We start from the raw sequence: 18,686 nt of genomic DNA on the forward strand, positions 1-18,686 counted from the left end.
TTGTGAGACTGAGTCTAACTTGATCTGGTGAAATGCTGATGTCATATCTAGCGTAATAAAATGTTTTGCTCCTGCCAATGTGGATACCAATTCTTGAATGTTTGGAGGCTGGAATTTGTCTACGACAACCTCTCAATTCAGTGCTTTTAAATCCACACAAAGTTGAATATCCCCATTCTGTTCCCTAACCATGACCACAGGCGCGAAACACATTTTGGCCTCTTTTGACTCTACCATACGCAGATCAACTAGCTTTTGCAACTCACATCTCATTTTCCTTGTACACTTAAAAGTATTTGTCTCAATCTGGCCATCACAGTTACAGCATTCTTCCTCAACCGAATATGATGTTCATATGGTCATAGCCTTTGTGACAGCCTAGTTTTTCCTGAAATAACTGAAGAAATTCCTCAACAAACTTTGCTTGTTGACTTTGGATGTGTTTTACAATGAGTTGAGGTACTGCATTTGGCTTTAACTTGACCCCTAATTGTTTTTGATGAGACCAACTAAATAGATTGTCACCCTTGTTTGCAACATACTCGTTTCCATCACACTTGCGTCCTCTGAATTCTCTTAAAGCCTTGAACCACCCTGCCATTTAATTCGGTGAACCACCATAGCCACTTGAATGAACATCAAACTCTGCAAGTAATTCTTGATTTACAAAACGCTCCTCAAATACCTCAACAATATTAATCTTAACTAACACACAGCTGAACTTCTGCAAATCTGGTTCAAATCTATAGTATCATTTATCTGAAACACAATGTTTTGTACTTCAGGTACTGCTTTCTCTTTGTCACTCTTTCACCTTGCTTCTACATCATTTTCCAAATTGTCCTTTTTTCCCACATAAGTGACATGTTGCTTTTATTGCTGGACATTCACTACCATTGGTTCTTTGACACTGTCTTCCACACCCGAAACACTCACCCTGGAATTTCCTCTTCTCACTTTTTTCATTTACACCCATTTTTACCACAGTTACAGGTTCATTGTTTGATTTTCATTACACACTCCTGCTTGTTTTTATCTAATTTCTTTACATGTTTTAACGTGTGTTCAACACGTTTCGCTATGAGTGTAACATTTTCTAATGGAGGTTCATCTTTGAGCTATTAATCGTCTCTAATTTTGTTGCTTCTACATCTCAGGACAAGCTTGTCCCTAATTCTTTCATCTGTAGCCCCCCCCCCCCAAAGTTTTCCTAAACTGTTTACTTCCTCCTCAGTGATAGCTGTGTCACCCTTAACTCTCATACCGAAAAGATAACGGTCCATTATTGTACTGATGCAGGGAAGATAATGTCTATCTAACTTTTCTTTGCATATTTCATTCTCATTCATGTTACTTTCTTCTTCCACAGAAGATTGGTTAGATTCTCTAAAACCTCTTGGCCTTCCCCGCTCAAGCAGTGTAGTAATAGAGTATTTTCGCTCTGCACTCGGGTTAGTTCCGCAAACTTATGCATAGTTCACAACGATGTTTTTTCCATTTGCTCCATCTGATAGGAGGTACTTCTGCACTACTCAGAAAGAATGGTGCAGCAGGTACATTCTGCATAGTTTGTCTGTTTCTTACTTTATTAATCAAAGAAATAACAGAAATTCAGTCACTTTCTTTAAGGTGTGCCTATGTTAGGAATATTATTTGTTGCAATGAAGTCCCTATGGGGTGCCTGTCACCTCAATATTATGTTTTACAATGCGGGCTTGTGTAATCTTGAGGTGCAATCCTCTTTATTATTAGAGTGCTTATCAGAACTTCAAAATCTTTCTTTAAGGTGTGCCTGTCACTGCCATATTATGTGTTGCAATTAAGTCCTTGCGCACATCTCTGATGGTTCATCATGTTTGTTTTATGAACCACAAAACAATATGTTTCACACTATGAGCTTTGTGTGCCACAAAAAAGGAAAGTTTTTCTCCTGCCAGAAATGACACTACAAGACTTGGGCTTTCTACATCTGTTACCTGTCCTTGGCTGTGTCCCTTTCTTCACTGTCATTCCTCCACATGCCGATTTTCTCCTAAACCCCACCCATAAGACTTATTACACCATGTATGGTACCATAATCTTCCATTTGTGTCCTTATGACTTGCTTTATTTCGATAATTCTGTCATTCTTCACATTGCGAAGGCCCTCCTCGAGAATGTGAGTAATGGCCTCATACGATGCGATATGTGCCAGTTTGTTTCAAATCTTGTTATTTTGAACAAAAGGGACAGTCAACTGCCAGCATCAGCAGCTTAGTTTCATGCCTTTGAATCTTAACAATCTCTTGTGTTTGTGAACTTTGCAGTAGTGACCTGTTGTACAGCTATTTTAGCCATGTTTTTATACCCGTCTTTTAGCAAGTAGGCCTGGTGTTTTGAGCTTTAGCTCAGCTACATTTTATTCAGCTTTGTTTTATTTTTCTAGCATAGGCACATTTTCGGTGCTGTTTTATTGTCATTTTCATTTGTTCTTTCACCTAGGAAAGCATTACATTCCTGGCAAAACATTCTTTTCACTTAGTGATTTCCTCAAGACTGCAGCCAGATAGAGTTGCTGGCAAAGTGGAAGACTGGTCTCCAACATTCATAGAAATATACAGATCCTTACGTTAGGACGTTTTCTGAGAACATCATCTGTTTTTATTCTAAAAATACTTTTCTGTCCTATACACTTTAGAAGGAAATTACAGCCAGATTACCACGACCGCATGATTGCTGATTGCCCTCGCTACAGCTGCTTGCTTAGACTATTAGATCCCTGGCCTACATGGGGATTGTGTCTTTCTAGACAACAGGCTTCCTTGCTCAGGTATGGGGGATGATGTCTTCCCAAAGGGGGAACCTGAAGGGCGAATTAGGGATTATCATGGTGTGCTCTAACATAGTTTAGGCAGGAACCACATATATTATGTTTAGTGACAGTATGGTGGGACTGTTTTTGTGTTTCTTCTCATCACCGTTTTGCTTCTAGTGTGTTTTATCATCCTAGTTATTGCAATTCATGTCACTTTATCTTAGATGCAGTTAATTCAATAAACCTTACTGAACCATTCTCTGCCTCTGTCTTGGCGTATGTAAAACTAATGTTACTGAGAGAAAAGGATGAGATCTGATCGACCACAATTCCCCTGAGGAGTCATTTCTGACCTGCGCCCTGGCAGCCACAATCATCCCTGCTTTTGGGCAGAGGTGAGGCACTGCTAGTTAGCCGTAAAACCCAGAATAGGCCGACCGTTGTCACATGGTGTGGGATTGGACTCAGTTCCCCACAATTCATGTGATTCTGCTGCCCGAATTCAGTAACCTCATTAGGATAATGAGAGCCTACGTGACATACCTATGCTGTACTGGCAGTCCTTGGAAATTAAAAAGCTCTTTTACAAACAAGGTAAAGATTGTGAGCCTCAAATACAAGTATCCCCTAACTCTCGGGCCAGTTACAGGAGAAATGAAAATGAGAATGATCGAGAATGCAAAGAAGTGACAAGACTATTAGCCTTTCTGATTATTTCTTGCAACATTTCTATTGGATTTGTCTACCGACTTACTTCATTGGTTTTCTGCTCTAGTTTTTTTTTAAGCAAATTAATACTTCATTGTTCAGATCAGTATATTTTGCCTTGTTTGAACTGTGGAATGCATATTTTGTAACCTGTAATTCAGTGCTAATCTGTTTTTTGCTACTTAGATAACCAGATCTCCTGCGCTACAACTTTGGTTATCAAGTGTGAAAAGAGACCGCTCACCCTGTATTACACCATAGTGTTCACGCTTTTTGCACTGCATACTAGGATGCCAAGATTCAAGGTCTAGGGAATCACTTACATTCAGCCTTCAAACTCTGGCTTAACACCTTAGCTACCGAGCTTTCACCTTCACTTGTTCTGAGCCCTTTCTCTGATGTTTAGAGCACTTGGGCAAAATCCTTTTTTTCCACAAACTGAATCAAGGCCCCATTTTAGTCCTTTTTCCCCCACATGAAAACTGAGAAAATGTCCAAAATATACATGTTTTTGTTTTTGTTTTTGTTTTGGGGTTGGGAGTGTGGGTGTGAGGAAAAAGTGCCAGAAACTGTTTTTTGTCTTGTAATAATGGCATTCAGAAAAGGTTTGATGTTGTGAGATCATCTTGGCCCTTGCTTTCAAGAAAAATCAGTCATTAAAACAACGTTTTTTTAAAGCTCAGTTTTTGCATATTTCTATGTAGTAGTCGATATTTCCTTTTTTGTGTATTATACTTACTTTCCATTAGTAGTGGAATCAGGCGTGAGACGTATTGTTGAACCCAGAAAGCTATACATCTCTGAAAACTAGACAAAATGTTGAATTCTGCAAGTGGTCATTTGTGTATATAAGTGTTGGTGTTTCCCAAGAAAATAATTTTTAAAATTAAAAAAGCGCAAACTGGATAGGAAAAATAGAAATAAGTGACTGTGTTTGCTTCTGTAATGTTTTGCTCTGATGACCAATTTGCAAAAGTAATATTCATTTACGTCAATCAGACCCTTCTGATTGCAGGGCTATATAGTTTGTTGGTTGTCAGTAGCACACAACTTGCAGCTTAGTTGTTGGCTTTGGGTATTATGTTTTTTCATCATACACCGACCATGCATCAGTTTGTATGGTAAAATCTAATGACTGACAAACTGGTATGAAGGAAACCTATAAATGTTTAAAATGTGTGCAAACTGTGTGTGTGTGTGTGTGTGTGTGTGTGTGTGTGTTTTGTTTTTATACAACTTTCAATTACCAATACTACTGTGATTCCTTGTGACACGCTGGTTTAAGATTAGAAATGGAGACAAATTTAATTGATAATTAAGTGTTCTACTATTTTGAATTTCCCCACTTTTCCTAATAAAACTGTACTCCACAATTATGGCTGGCCCTATGACTGTGACACACCACTAAGTGTAGATATCAGAATTTCAGCATGGAAGTTGACCAATTTTATGGTGATGTGGGCTGCTGGTTTTTAGCCTGGGCTCGGTTGTCCCCCAATGAAACCTTCGAAACCAAGACAATTCATAAAAGTAGACTCCTTGGATTTTCTGGGGTTGTGTGATTTGCATCGATGCCACAGTTGTTTCTTAACCTGAGTAGCCTGCTAGCCTAAAGCATTGCTTTAGATCACACATTTCCTCACATCTCTGTACTGAGGAGTTCTGGAATCTAGATGGTCCACAAAATTCCCACCGCTAACCAGTCCTGCGCTTCTCCCAATAAAACATTATCACATTTGTGTGGTGGGACCTACTAGTCGCCTAAGTAACAGCTGACAACTGCAAAAATATGAAGTCAATGTTGTGTTTGCTTAGTTTCTAGTTTGGTCTGTTTTTGTCACAGTTATTCAACCCAACCACACAAGTGAAGTTCTGTTTATATTAAGAGACATTTTGGAACACTGAGTGGGCGGAGTTGTGTACATCCATGCTGATTCTAGAACCTTCTCTCACAGAAATGTGAGGAAAATGCATGATCTTAACCAAAGGTTAAGGTTTGTAGGGCATCCTGAGATGGGAGGGGGGGAATAAAAAAAATATATATATTAAAAAAAACAGTGGGATCCCTGTAAACCACATTGCCCTGGATTTGCCTGACCCTCTAGGTTTCATAAATGCTCAGGTTTCGAAGGGTTCCCTGGTTGCCAGCTGACCCAGAGCCTGAATAGTGTGGCCGTTCATTAAGGCAAGTGAGAGAAAAGTGGGATTTACCCTCTCTGTCGACCCATAAGTCAAACCCCCTTCTGCTCCTGGTGGGTGGAAAGACTGTTAGGGGGCTTTTTTGGACTGGTAGCTTGTCTGGTGCAAGTGTGGTCCACCCCACCCATTTTGTTTTGCCTATGTTTCCTGGTTTAGTGTACTTTTCTGCAACTGGTTGGGCAGATTGGAGGGGAAATCCTCAATCTGGCCGCAGAGGAAGCCGAAACACTGCTGGAGCGGTTTTAGAGTGGAGACATATCCCGGTTTCAGGGTTAACCGCCTCTTCTTTTTTCCTCTTATTTGCCCTGGAGCCATTTTGTGGTGTGTACATGACCTGATGCCAGACGGCTGCCCCATTGCATCCCCTTCCCCTTAAACCGCTGTGACTAGTGAACAGACTGCTCCATTATTATTATTTTTTTACTCTGGGTAGTGCCTTGGGCACTGATCACTCCACGTTTCTAGTGAGTGGATCTCTGCTTTCAAATGTCATATGGAAGTATTAATTAGTGTTGCTCTTAATATGATTCGATTGGTGTTTGAGAAAACAACGGTTAGGGAAAGAACAGAACAAGAAGGTACTAAAAGGTGGCCAATTCACCTTGATATATTTATGTGAAAGGCATCAAAAACGCTCCAAAATAAGATTTATTTCAGTGCACAGCTCATGCCTTTGTTTATTTTTGTTGTTATTGTATTTCCGTGGGGACAACCAAACCCTGGTAGCTCTTTTGGCAAACGTGCAGTTCCTCCTGCAAGTCATCAGATGATAAGGTCTTCATTTTTAGCCAAGATGAAACCTGACCACAAATGGGGTTTAGGTGGGAACATTGACTTAACTGCTCTGCTTCTGGCAGGCACCAGAGCGTTTTTGTGTTTTGTGAAGCTAATTGTTGGCCTTTGAATGCAAGGCATTAGCTCCACTGGAGACTGACATGTGATCTCCTTACTCATCTGTAAGGTGACCAAAGTCCTCTCTTTTTCTCCCTCCAGGCACTTACGCACCAAGGGTTTAATTAGTGAGATCGTGCCAAAATGGTTAAAAGGAGACACGCAGTGAAATAGCATTGTCTTTAAATAAAATAAATAAATAACAATATTGCATCACAGCTGATAAAAAATGTCCCCTGCATGGTATATGGGTGTGTACTCCTGCCCGGAGTGACCCAACTGCATGAGAAATGTGTATCATGACTTATTTCTGTTACAACTAACATGCTAATCCTTACTTGTCCAAGGTAAGACCAAGATCCAGACCGTGTTCTGTAACCTGGTGAGGCACACAGTTCATGTCCTGGTTTGTTGACATGCAGCTGTGGTGGCAGCATCCTGATTTGTGGACAAGCATAGTCCTGACCAGATCTTTTTCCTGTTACAGAGGTGTGCGGCATTCGTGCCCCAGTCATTTAAAACTCTACTGTGATGTTCACTCAGACCCTTGCACTGATCTTGTGTGAGTTGATTGCCTGTATGTGTGGTGGATGTATGGTAGCAAGACAACCTGTGTGCTGAAAGTAAGCCTACTGTGACCAGTGGGTGCCATTTTGGATTACCCCGGAGTAGCATGGCACAAAATAGAGGATGTATGCAGCTTCCCCAGACGTTAGAGTGTTGCCTGCATTCCTGTGACTGGTATATGTGGACACTGAAGTGAGGCAGGATAGAGACAGGGCTCCTTCAGAAATTCCATGAAGGCAATTTAAGAAGGGATTGCTGATTAGTCCTTCATGACCACTTGGTAGATGGAATTGGAGAAGGAGTCAGCAGTTATATGGTAAAATGTGTGGATGTTTCTAGACAGGGCCTTTCTTTTTGTCTATCGTAGCCAAGTGCATAAACCTCACACTTCAGTGTGTCCCGGTTTTTGATACTGGTGCTTGGGGTCCGCATTATCAGTACCTTCTTTGAGAGTCACCATTTTACACAAAACTGTGTTTGCACTACAGCCAGACCATAGCATTTGAAAGGGAACCATCTCAAACTGGCCCAGGACCTCAGACACTGAATCCACCTTTAATCTAATCTGAAGAGCAGTTTGCCCCTGCTTTTCCAGATGGCCGTAAGGTCAGCAGCTGCGCAAAGACACGTTCTTGTCGTGTTTCAATAGACTAAAGGAAAGTCTACACTGGAAGTGTTAAGAAGTGACCATGGTAAGGAGTAACAGAGGGAGTGGGTTGCAGGATACTGCATTAGAGCCAGGGTAAGTGAATGATGGAGGAGGAACATTCAGCAGAGAAGGAAGGAGACACTTGACGGTTATTAGTTGTAGAGAAGCAGGAGGTAAATGACAGGAGGAGCGAGCTACAGTCCCTTAAAATTAGCTTCCTGCATTAGCTACAACACAGTTGTATTGTAGCAGTTATACTGTATAGTAAGTCATACCTGTCTATGGGGCGCTGTAGCACATTTTCAGACGGTTACCACGCTACACCATGGATGCTGTGTGTAGTTGGCAAGTGTTTGCTGTGATTGTATGTGGGAGGCATTTCGTTGTTGGGCGTAAGTGACCGATGAGATGGTCTGTTGGGGTGCAGAGCTTTTAAAGGTGGTGAAGCTGGAGTGAGAATTCACTATTCGTGGATTCATAGACAAGAAATGAAACTGCCAAACTGTATTTATTACTTGAAGCCTGTCTGTAGCAGCAAATGCAGAAGAGTGAGGTTATTTTCATGTTGGTAACAAATCAAAATAAAGAAACAGAATTGGAAAAGTCCTCTGTGAGACTACAGATCTTTTTTTCTAGATTTGGACCATAAGCCCAGCAAAACTTAAAATTGTTCTATCAATGGGTCTTTCATGCCACAGTCCATCAATGCTCACTTGTCTGCATTCCGATACAGGAGTGTGCAAAGCTTGGCATGCCAAATACAGCACATCAAAGGATGGCTTGTATCTGATGTGGAACATTCCCACTCGGGTCATCAGTGTCCTGAAGCAAGGTTAAAACTCCTGCTTCTGTGCTGGCTAGTAAGGCTAATGAATGTGGAATATTATTGGAAAACGTTAGCAAACATGCCAGCTATCATCTTAAGCAGCTGAAACCGTTACGTTTCCAAACGTCTTAAGCTTCATGGCACAACCAGTGAATTTGATGATTGTGGTCTTCTGCAAAAAAACATCTCACAAGTATTTTTGTTTCTCTTCAAATGCGTGGAAGAGTGCCCTCTCTTTCAAATGAGGCAGTAACGCGGCATATTGATGATCTGCCCCAGTTTCACACTCCTAGTCCATAGTGGAACCTTAGTGTATTCTTTGCCATTTAATTACTGAACAGTTGGAACCTTGATACATGTTGTGTCATTGTAAGACACATCTTGTGAATTGTAAGGCAGCCATGTTCTGTTATGGTTGTATTTTGCCAACCTTAATTCCAGGTGCACGTTCTCATAAAAATATATCATTTAGCAAGAACGGTCAGCACCATCTCTCTGCTTAAACCCCGGCTCTTCCCGCATTTTTGGTGCTTGGAAATTAATCCGTTATCAACCTTCTGGGAATAAAGGAAAACAGGAGGGGAAACTATCTTCAAAGTGATTCTGGTTTTTTTAGGCCCTCACTTTCTCAGCTTCTCGAAAACAGTCATCCCTTCATTAATCACGTGCCATGAATCAGTGATACCAAGCAGTGAAAATATTTGGGAAATGGATTGAGATAATAGTATGCAAACGCATAGAGGCGTGTCGGTGCAGAAGGAGGGGACGCCCATTCTGTGGTCATTCACAAGAAAGTTAGTCATGGGATCTTTTAGTGGCCTCTTTGTTCCTGCCTGTGGTGCACACATTTCCCTTCTGTAATTAAAAAAGAGTGGGCACATATATCCAGGGCAACTTAATAATGATCTGTTTCCCAAGGAAAACCTGACTCTAGAGCAATTGTCTTCTTTTTTAACTAATTATTTACTGAGTGTGACAATAAGGCCGACCACCCCCACCACCACGAAGCGAATAGCAGCAGAAAAACGAGTGTGCACAATATGTGTGATAAAATATTACAGCATGAAAGATCACGATTAAGATTTGTGATAATTACACAACAGAACCATCCTAGTGATAGCGGTTTTCACCTACCATAGCACCTTATTCACCTTGCAGTGCATGAAAGTGTCTACACTTTTTCTCCACAAATTTAGACAATGGAATCCATTTGATGAACAGCATTGCAGCAAAAAAAAGAATAGTCTTTACAATGACTAAATATGATTGTATTTTTTGTGACGGGGAAGTACCTCAGAAGGGTGTTGTAAGTGTATGGCATGTTTGAATGAATGTTGATTGTTGAAAAAAATCAAAAAAAAAAAAAAAATCAGGGTTTATAAAGCACAACTACTCACCCGTAAGGGTCTCAAGGCAACTCAGGGGGTTTGTCCTCTGAGCTTCATTTGAAGAGCCAGGTTTTTAAGGTCCTTCCTGAATTGGGGTAGTGATGGTGACTCCCTCAGGTGCAGAGGCAGGGAGTTCCAGTTCTTTGCCGTGAGGTAGGCAAAGGATCTCCCAGCAGCCGAGGTCTTCTGTATGTGGTGTAAGGTGGCTAGTGCTTGTTGAGCAGAGAGGACTAGTGAGGATGTTAGGACACTATGCACACAGTAGGTATCTATGTAAAAAAAACATTTTCGAAAACATTTTTTCTTAGGAAGAATCTTAGATGTTTTTGTTCCTGATAAAAACCAAGTGACCCGAACTAGGCACACGGCAGAAACAAGTTAACCTGCCCTTGATGAAAAGTACATGACAGATGATTTTTTTTTTTTTTAACCCCTAGGGTGCCTTGGACAAGGTGATCTCGTCCAAGGCACCGGTTCCCGGGTGCCTTGGACGAGATCACCTCGTCCTGCACCCGGGAACTGGGGGGAGCGCTAGCCCTCCCCCCATGTGCTCCCCACCCCCCTGCGCGCTGACAATCACAGAGGGCCTCCTCCCATCGTGCTGGAAGCTCAGCTACCAGCGCGATTGAAAGAGAAATGCAAAGCATTTCTCTTTCGATCACGTGGGGGAGGCCTAGAGAGGCTTCAAAGGGAAGGAAATGAATTTCCTTCCCTTTGAAGTCTCTCTGAGCGTTTCAAAAGCCCACTAGACACCAGGGATTTTTTATTTATTTTTGTTGAAATTGTCATAAGGGAGCGACCCCTTGGGCAAGGGTCGCTCCCAGGGGGGGCATTTTTTTGGAAGGCCTTTTCTGTCCCCAGGGGAGGCAGAAACCTCTAGGCACCAGGGATCATTTTTTTTTTTTTTTGTTTTGTTGGAGGTGGGGAGCGACCCCTTAGGCAAGGGTCTCTCCCCTAGGGGGCAAATTATATTTAGGCCATTTCTGCCCCCCTTGGGGGCAGATTGGCCTATTTTTATGAGGCAAATCTGCCCCCAAGGGGGACAGAAACCACTAGACACCAGGGAGTTTTTTGGGTTTTGTTTACGTGAATTTCACGCAAGGGGAGCGTCCCCTTAACCAAGGGTCGCTCCCCTGGGGGGAAAATGTATTTTAGGCCATTTCTGCCCCCCTGGGGGCAGAGCAGCCTATTTTGATTAGGCTGATCTGCCCCCAAGGGGGGCAGAAACCACTAGGCACCGGGGATTTTTTTGTTTGTTTTTGTTTTACAGAGGGGAGCGACCCCTTGGACAAGGGTCGCTCCCCTGGAGGGGAAAATTGTATTTAGGCCATTTCTGCCCCATTTGGGGGCAGAGCGGGTGATTTTTGCTACGGCAATCAGTGTTTTTTTTTTTTTTGCGCCAATGTAACGCAGGGGGAGCAACCCTGTAGGCAAGGGTCACTCCTCGGGGGTGGGGTGGGGGAGCAAATTAATTTTAGGCCATTTTTGCCCCCCCCGGGCCTGGCTGAGCTAGAGGCGAAAATCCACAAGTAGGCACTTTGCAAAAAACACCTCTGTTTTCTGTCAAAAAATGTGATGTGTCCACGTTGTGTTTTGGGGGCATTTCCTGTCACGGGCGCTAGGCCTACCCACACAAGTGAGGTATCATTTTTATCGGGAGACTTGGGGGAACATAGAATAGCAAAACAAGTGTTATTTCCCCTTGTCTTTCTCTACATTTTTTCCTTCCAAATATAAGAGACTGTGTAAAAAAGCCGTCTATTTGAGAAATGCCCTGTAATTCACATGTTAGTATGCTCACCCCGGAATTCAGAGATGTGCAAATAACCACTGCTCCTCAACACCTTATCTTGTGCCCATTTTGGAAATACAAAGGTTTTCTTGATAGCTATTTTTCACTCTTTATATTTCAGCAAATGAATTGCTGTATACCCGGTAATAGAATGAAAACGCACTGCAGGGTGCAGCTCATTTATTGGCTCTGGGTACCTAGGGTTCTTGATGAACCTACAAGCCCTATATATCCCCGCAACCAGAAGAGTCCAGCAGACGTAACTGTATATAGCTTTCAAAAATCTGACATTGCAGGAAAAAGTTAGAGTAAAACGTAGAGAAAAATTGCTGTTTTTTCACCTCAATTTCAATATTTTTCTTTTTCAGTTGTTATTTTCTGTAGGAAACCCTTGTACGATCTACACAAAATACCCCTTGCTGAATTAGGAATTTTGTCTACTTTTCAGAAATGTTTAGGTTTCTGGGATCCAGCGTTGGTTTCAACCCCATTTCTGTCACTGACTGGAAGGAGGATGAAAGCACAAAAAATCGTTAAAATGGGGTATGTCCCAGTAAAATGCCAAATTTGTTTTGAAAAATTGGGTTTTCTGATTCAAGTCTGCCTGTTCCTGAAAGCTGGGAAGCTGGTGATTTTAGCACCGCAAACCCTTTGTTGATGCCATTTTCAGGGAAAACAGGCACAAGCCTTCTTCTGCAGCCACTTTTCCCCATTTTTTTTTTTTTTTTTTTTAAACTACATTTTCACTGTATTTTGGGTAATTTCTTGGCCTCCTTCAGGGGAACCCACAAAGTCTGGGTACCACTAGAATCCCTAGGATGTTGGAAAAAGAGGACGCAAATTTGGCTTGGTTAGCTTATGTGGACAAAAAGTTATGAGGGCCTAAGCGCGAACTGCCCCAAATAGCCAAAAAAAAGACCTGGCACAGGAGGGGGAAAAGACCTGGCAGCGAAGGGGTTAAATGAGTGGTCCTTGAGAATAAAGGGACAATAATCACAATTGCGGGCGCTCTGATACAATCTAAGGCAGTTAGGTCCGCAACCCGTGGTTACATAAAATACCACGCAGAGGACTCCCTCAAATAAATAGGATAGAGCCCGTCCAGATACATTAGTTCTTGTGGTGAGGATTTGATGATGAAGTATGCTACTGAATTAAGACCCAGTGGGTGAGAGGCCTTATAAATAACACAGGTTTTCCTTGGGAAACAGGTTGTGAAAATGAAATTGCCATGGATATATTTGGTCTCTTTCTCTTGTTTACAAATAATTTGAGTGGAAGCTGAGTGGATCCACGGTAAGGCTGCTTCTTCCCCCTTGGCACACATTTCTCAGCCAGTTGAGAAGGAAAGCCAGTACTAAGGGTCTGTAACCGTCATGAGCTTATATGGTTTTTAATCTGTTGTTTCCATTCAATCATCTCTACATTCAGCCACCTAGTACCTGACAAGCGAAAAGCATATGTACGCCTGTATTTATCTCCTGATGTCGCTATTATTTTTATTTAACCAACTCTAATGTTCTGTCCCCAGTAAAGCTGCCGTCGAGGTTGTGCAGGCGCAGAATCAGATCTGCATATTAGATATCGAGATGCAAGGTGTGAAGAATATTAAGAAAACCGATTTGAAGCCAATCTACATCTCTGTTTTTCCTCCGTCTGTTGAGGTTTTGGTAAGTCTGTTTTCCTATTTGCTTATTTCCGTTTTCATCCCTTATTATTCCATTTCGCCTTGTCACCAGCAAACCCTACTTATGTTTTTGATTTAGAGCGTTCTCGAAACCTGGAGCTCTGTAATTTGTAGGAAACGTGCGAAACACCTAGTTTCCATTGACTCAAGATCAATGATGCTCTTTTTGTTCCGAACTCTACTGCTATATCTGTAGCCATAATGGACTGGCGATTTACTCGCTAGTAGAAAATTGTGTGACTTTTGACTGTTTATAATGAACTCGTGCAGAATGTCTTATAGGTTAATAATGATATCTGACTATTTTGCCATGAGAACCGTTTTGCCTATCTGACAAGTCCATATTTTTCGTTAGATTGACTCCCCCTTACACGCCTTTGATGTAGTATTGGTAGATTTAGCTCAACTTATATTTACTTTTTGCTTTAGGCTTTGTTGTTGTTTCGTTTATTCTTTTTTTCATTTATTCTTTTTTTCCTTTCCATTGCTCGGTTATCACCTAACAGTCAGTACTTGATGTGTTGTCTTTAGAGGCACCCCTCATATTTTTTAAATCACTTTCCAAGACAATTCCCTATTCCTGTTGTGGAGCCAGGTGAGTTAGGGAAACTGATGTTCCTGACAGTATCTAACCATAAGTGATTTCATAAAATAAGTTAATTGTAAATAACTCCTTGCATTTCCCGGTGTGTAGTGAACAAGTAGGCAAAGTTGAGACTGCCACAAAACCATGACGAAGGACACCTAGTCAGTAGTCTCGTAAAAGAACCAAGACATCTGGTTTTCTGCATGTCCCTTTCCCTTTTCACTCTTTCATGAAGCACACAATTTGCATAAATATATATAGATGTCAAAAGGCATTTGCTCAAATGTACGCTTTTCTAGTCATCCATTTGTAGTATTGAAAAGTGTCTTCAATACTATAGCAGCTCCTAACCCAGTTAAACGAGATTTAACCCTCCTCACTAACTCATGATCTTATCATGGGAGCGGCTTGAGGCTTGCAACATTGTCCTCAGTGCAGTCCATGATATCAGTAGTAACTTTAATGATGCTCTAACTCCTTATGACTTCTTTACTTAAGAATTCTTCTTTGGCTAAAATTCTCACCATCTCCGGGAAGCTGTCATCTATGGCAGACAGATCAGACATCTTTAAAAAAAAAAAAAAAAAAGCATCAGAATCAGCTGGATTTTCAGATGGCTGGGCCTGCTGTGTTTCTTCCTGATCAAATACACTTGGCAACTTGCGGTTGTTGCTCCTCATTTGAGTGTCCCACTAAGTGATGGCTTGATTGCTGAGTTGAAGTCTAGGGTGACTTCCTCAGGCACTCCTCCTAAGCTCCTAGTGTCCACTGTGTGTGCAGCCAGCATCGCATAGGCAACTCTAGTTGCTGGCCAGCCCATCCTGCCATCGCAATCTATCTTGCTGCCATCTTCATGTCTGTAAGGTCTGTCTGGGACTGTCAAAGCTTCCCTTGAGACTTTCTCCTTTGACAACCCTAGTCCTCCACTGTAGGAAGTGGGATTCTACTTTCTGGTGGCAGCCTCAGCACTTCACCTGGCCATTGTGCCCTAAGCAAGCACATGAGATCTGCAATAACCACACTCTCCACCAGTGATTTCAGTGTCTCAAGATAACAAATACTGTGCTTTCAGTGACAGTCCAGTCGTTACCTTGAGAAACGTCACAGCTCAGCCTGTTGTGGTTATTGCACATTCCTTGAAAGGGATGGCTTTTTCGTGCATATAGACAAAGAGGGATAAAATCTGAATCCAATGACAAAGATATGTATTCATCTGTAGGTTCCTCAATAGTAAAGGCTAGCTATGAGCAGCACCTCTGGCATTAGTTTGACTGCAGCATCTTAATACTGTCCAGGTATGATTGGCCACTTCACATTATTTTCTCCTTCTGTCAAAAGCTTTGTCTTTCAAGACCAGGGTCTGCTTTCACCCTGAACCGCTTGTAGCAGCCTCCTCTTCCGTGACTCAGTCCTGTAGTTTCAGGAGAGGAAAAGACTGCTCCCCCTCCTATAGGATAAAGTCACCACAGACCTTCGGAACCTCTGGGGATCCTGGTACCAAGTTCTACATGTGCAGCTGCCTTGAAAAACAATTGGATCTGTTGCTTAGTAGCAGTCTAAGCATGCCTCAGCCTGTCGATCTTTGGTCCCAGCCCTCAGATCGTGGAACAGACATCCAACTTTCTCTTGGGTTTCTCTGTTCACTGATTGCAGATTGACTTCTCGGAGTTCGGTGATGGTCTGGGTCTTACCGCAGCTGTGTGTCCATCAGTACCTTTTGAAATTGGGCAGATGTGTCTTTCCTCATAAATGTGCTCAAGCTAAAGATGGGATTGCTTCCACTAAAATCATCCTTCCTTGTGGTAATTTCAGGAGTGGTTATTGTCCACATACACAACACTCAATTAATTGGTTTATAATTTTTTGTATTATAAAAATACATGAAAATTTATTTCTATTGTTGTCACAAACCACAAGGGTACTTATTGGATGATATTATTGATGGGATGTGGGTGTTGATGTGTTTTACTTATATTATGATATATCCTTCCACTGCCCATTAAAAATCAGCCTCTGGCAGGTAAACATTTATATAATTGTATTCTTACATACACAACACTCCATCCCTCTTCTGTATTTCAAACCAAATGTGCTTTCTTGCTCCCTGCAAGTCTTCTGTCTGCTGTTTAGCTACAACCGAGGCAGCCTTCAAGTAATGGTGTGCTTGTCTTGCACATTGCTGAAGTGGATTAGCAGAAGGCGGGCGTCCTAGGATGGCATCTGTACTCTCTTTTCAATCTTGTGGTTTATCAGCTAGCCCATAACTCAATATCGGAGGGCTTTACTCACTCATGTGAACTCCAGGTATCATCACTTTTCCTCCTGATATGACCATCCATATCCTGAAAAATGCCTTGCTATTGGATTGACATTGATGTTTTCCTCCAAACTCTTTACAGAATAATCCAGAAGATATGATAGCTCCCAGCATGCACTCTCATTCTGGTGGCTCCAGCTGGGGACGTCCTGGTTTGGGTCTTTTATTTCTACACCTTCTTCAGAGCACATGTACTGTCCTGTTTGTTGAGGAGTAGGGACGTCCTCCAGCTTGTTGAAACAGGACGATTTCAGCTATCATCCCTTCTATTCCAGAACTTTAACTCAGGGTCGCTGAGGAGTAAGCCTGGTCACACTCTGGGTTTTAATCTGGGAGCCTGAATTTCCTTTTGTTTGCTGGGAAGGTTTCCACCAGAGCACAGTTCGAGCAAACAGCTATAGGTCTGCAATTAGACCTTGCCAAATAATATCAGTCGCCTCAATTTTTAGAAGGGCACTGTAATGTCTTTCTCCAGATATCTGGCTGTATCAGGCTTCCAGATTTAGATCTACTTGACAGCCGTTACGGCTTACCAAAAAAAGACCAGGTAAATCATGTCCCATCTGTGACTCCCTCAAAGGACGTCAGACAAGCCTTATGCATCCATTCTTGTTTGAATATCAAAGTGTCTGGCCTGATTGATCCATAGTGTTTGAGGCCATCTGATTGAATCATAGTGTGGAATGTAAAGATCCAGTCTTGAAAGGGTCCCTTTTCTATTTCTATGTAATCACCAGGAGTATAATTTTGCATAATACCAATTGCTCTTCTGAAGCATACACACAGTTTAGTGGTTCTGAGAACTAGTCCTATGTGATGGTATTTATCCAAAGTGCTGAGTAAGTTTCACTTACATTATATGTTTCTTTCCACATTTCAGTGTGCTTCCCCCAAAAGTGAAAGACTACAAACTCTTGCTGTTTGGATAATTTTACATTTCGATAAAACTAGGGCTCTGCGTTCTATGCATCAACTCTTTGTAACCTTTGGTGATAATAAAGGGTTACTGAGCTACAGATAAAGCCTCACCTACCGGACGATTCTCTTCTTGCCACTCCCATTGCATTAATGTAAAGCTGAGGGTGTTTAATATTAATGGAGTGCTGGGTCCAAGCCAGGTTTTAAGGACTTTAATCTAAAATGTATTTTCAAATAATTAACACACACAGAGCTTCATTTTTTGACCTGTGTTACACACCCCTGTGATAAAGTTAAACCATTATGGCATTTACATTGCTTATAGGCTATAAACTTTTTTCCACTCTTACACTAACCCTTCAACCAAAATATGAATGCGAATTGGCTCCCGTTTAAGGAAGGGAACTTGTGTAGATGCTCAACTGCTCCGGGGAAGGAAGGGCATACCTGAGTATCATGTACAGGTGCTATGTACCAGAGGCACAAAATAGTAATAAATATTTACATAAGCAGTTTCCATCCCTCCATCTTTAGATGGCTTCATTCACCAAAGAATAAGGAGAAAGCCTAGGGACTCAGAAGAAAATATTTCTCATACGGGTAATTTCCTCCGTTTACAACTGTATTAGCTTCTCTTTCCGTTTGTTGTCCTCCTTTTAGGCTTTGATAGTTTGATGAATAGTTACTTGATTTACTTATCCACCGAGATGAATTGGTTCTTAAGTATGTGTTTTTTATTTTTTTGTGTAAAGGAAAAACGATTAAGAGACAGGAAAACAGAATCTGAAGAGAGTTTACAAAAGAGATTGAAGGCCGCACTCCGTGACATGGAAACTAGTAAGTATTGCGACTACGCTAAAGTAAGCCAGCACAAGCACATCCTCACTCTTGCTGAAAATATGACAGTAGATTTGCAAAGAGCACCTCTGTCTGAACTAGTTGCATGTTACAATGATCTTTTTGATGATTAAAGTTAATTCCAGTTTAAAGTCTGAAGTGCTTTTAGCATGTAGGCATATGCCCTTTCTTATACATGTCTCTTGCACTCTGAACCATCTGTGTCATTGTCTCAGGAACGTTAATCTACTCTGTTTCTACAGGCGTACTCTTATAGGCCTTGTTTTACCTAGATAACAATTCTGCATTTTTCTAAATGTGTGTGGAGACGTTTTGTAAAGTTTTCGTTGTATTATTGTGAGTGTGTTGCATAAATACTTTACACATTGCCTCTTAAGATTAGCCTGACTGTTCTGTACCAAGCTATTAGTGTGTAGCAACATCAGAAGATGGACAGAGTGCTGAAACGTTTCAAACACTCACTCCCAGTCACAGATCTAGTTTAAATCCATCATTATTTTGCTCAC

General features: G+C 41.6%; 1 protein-coding gene across 5 annotated transcripts in view; it reads left to right on the forward strand.

Moving 5' to 3' along the window:
• GUK1 (guanylate kinase 1) overlaps nucleotides 1-18,686 on the forward strand; it is a 211,537-nt gene that overhangs the window by 145,208 nt on the left and 47,643 nt on the right. For all 5 annotated transcript variants that reach the window (XM_069210986.1, XM_069210985.1, XM_069210988.1 and 2 more), the window contains exons 5-6: nucleotides 13,346-13,484; nucleotides 18,075-18,159. In XM_069210986.1, the coding sequence (XP_069067087.1) occupies nucleotides 13,346-13,484; nucleotides 18,075-18,159 (224 nt within the window). The remainder of the gene's footprint in view (nucleotides 1-13,345; nucleotides 13,485-18,074; nucleotides 18,160-18,686) is intronic.

This window comes from Pleurodeles waltl, chromosome 10 (assembly GCF_031143425.1).
Source record: "Pleurodeles waltl isolate 20211129_DDA chromosome 10, aPleWal1.hap1.20221129, whole genome shotgun sequence".
NCBI classification, from domain to species: domain Eukaryota; kingdom Metazoa; phylum Chordata; class Amphibia; order Caudata; family Salamandridae; genus Pleurodeles; species Pleurodeles waltl.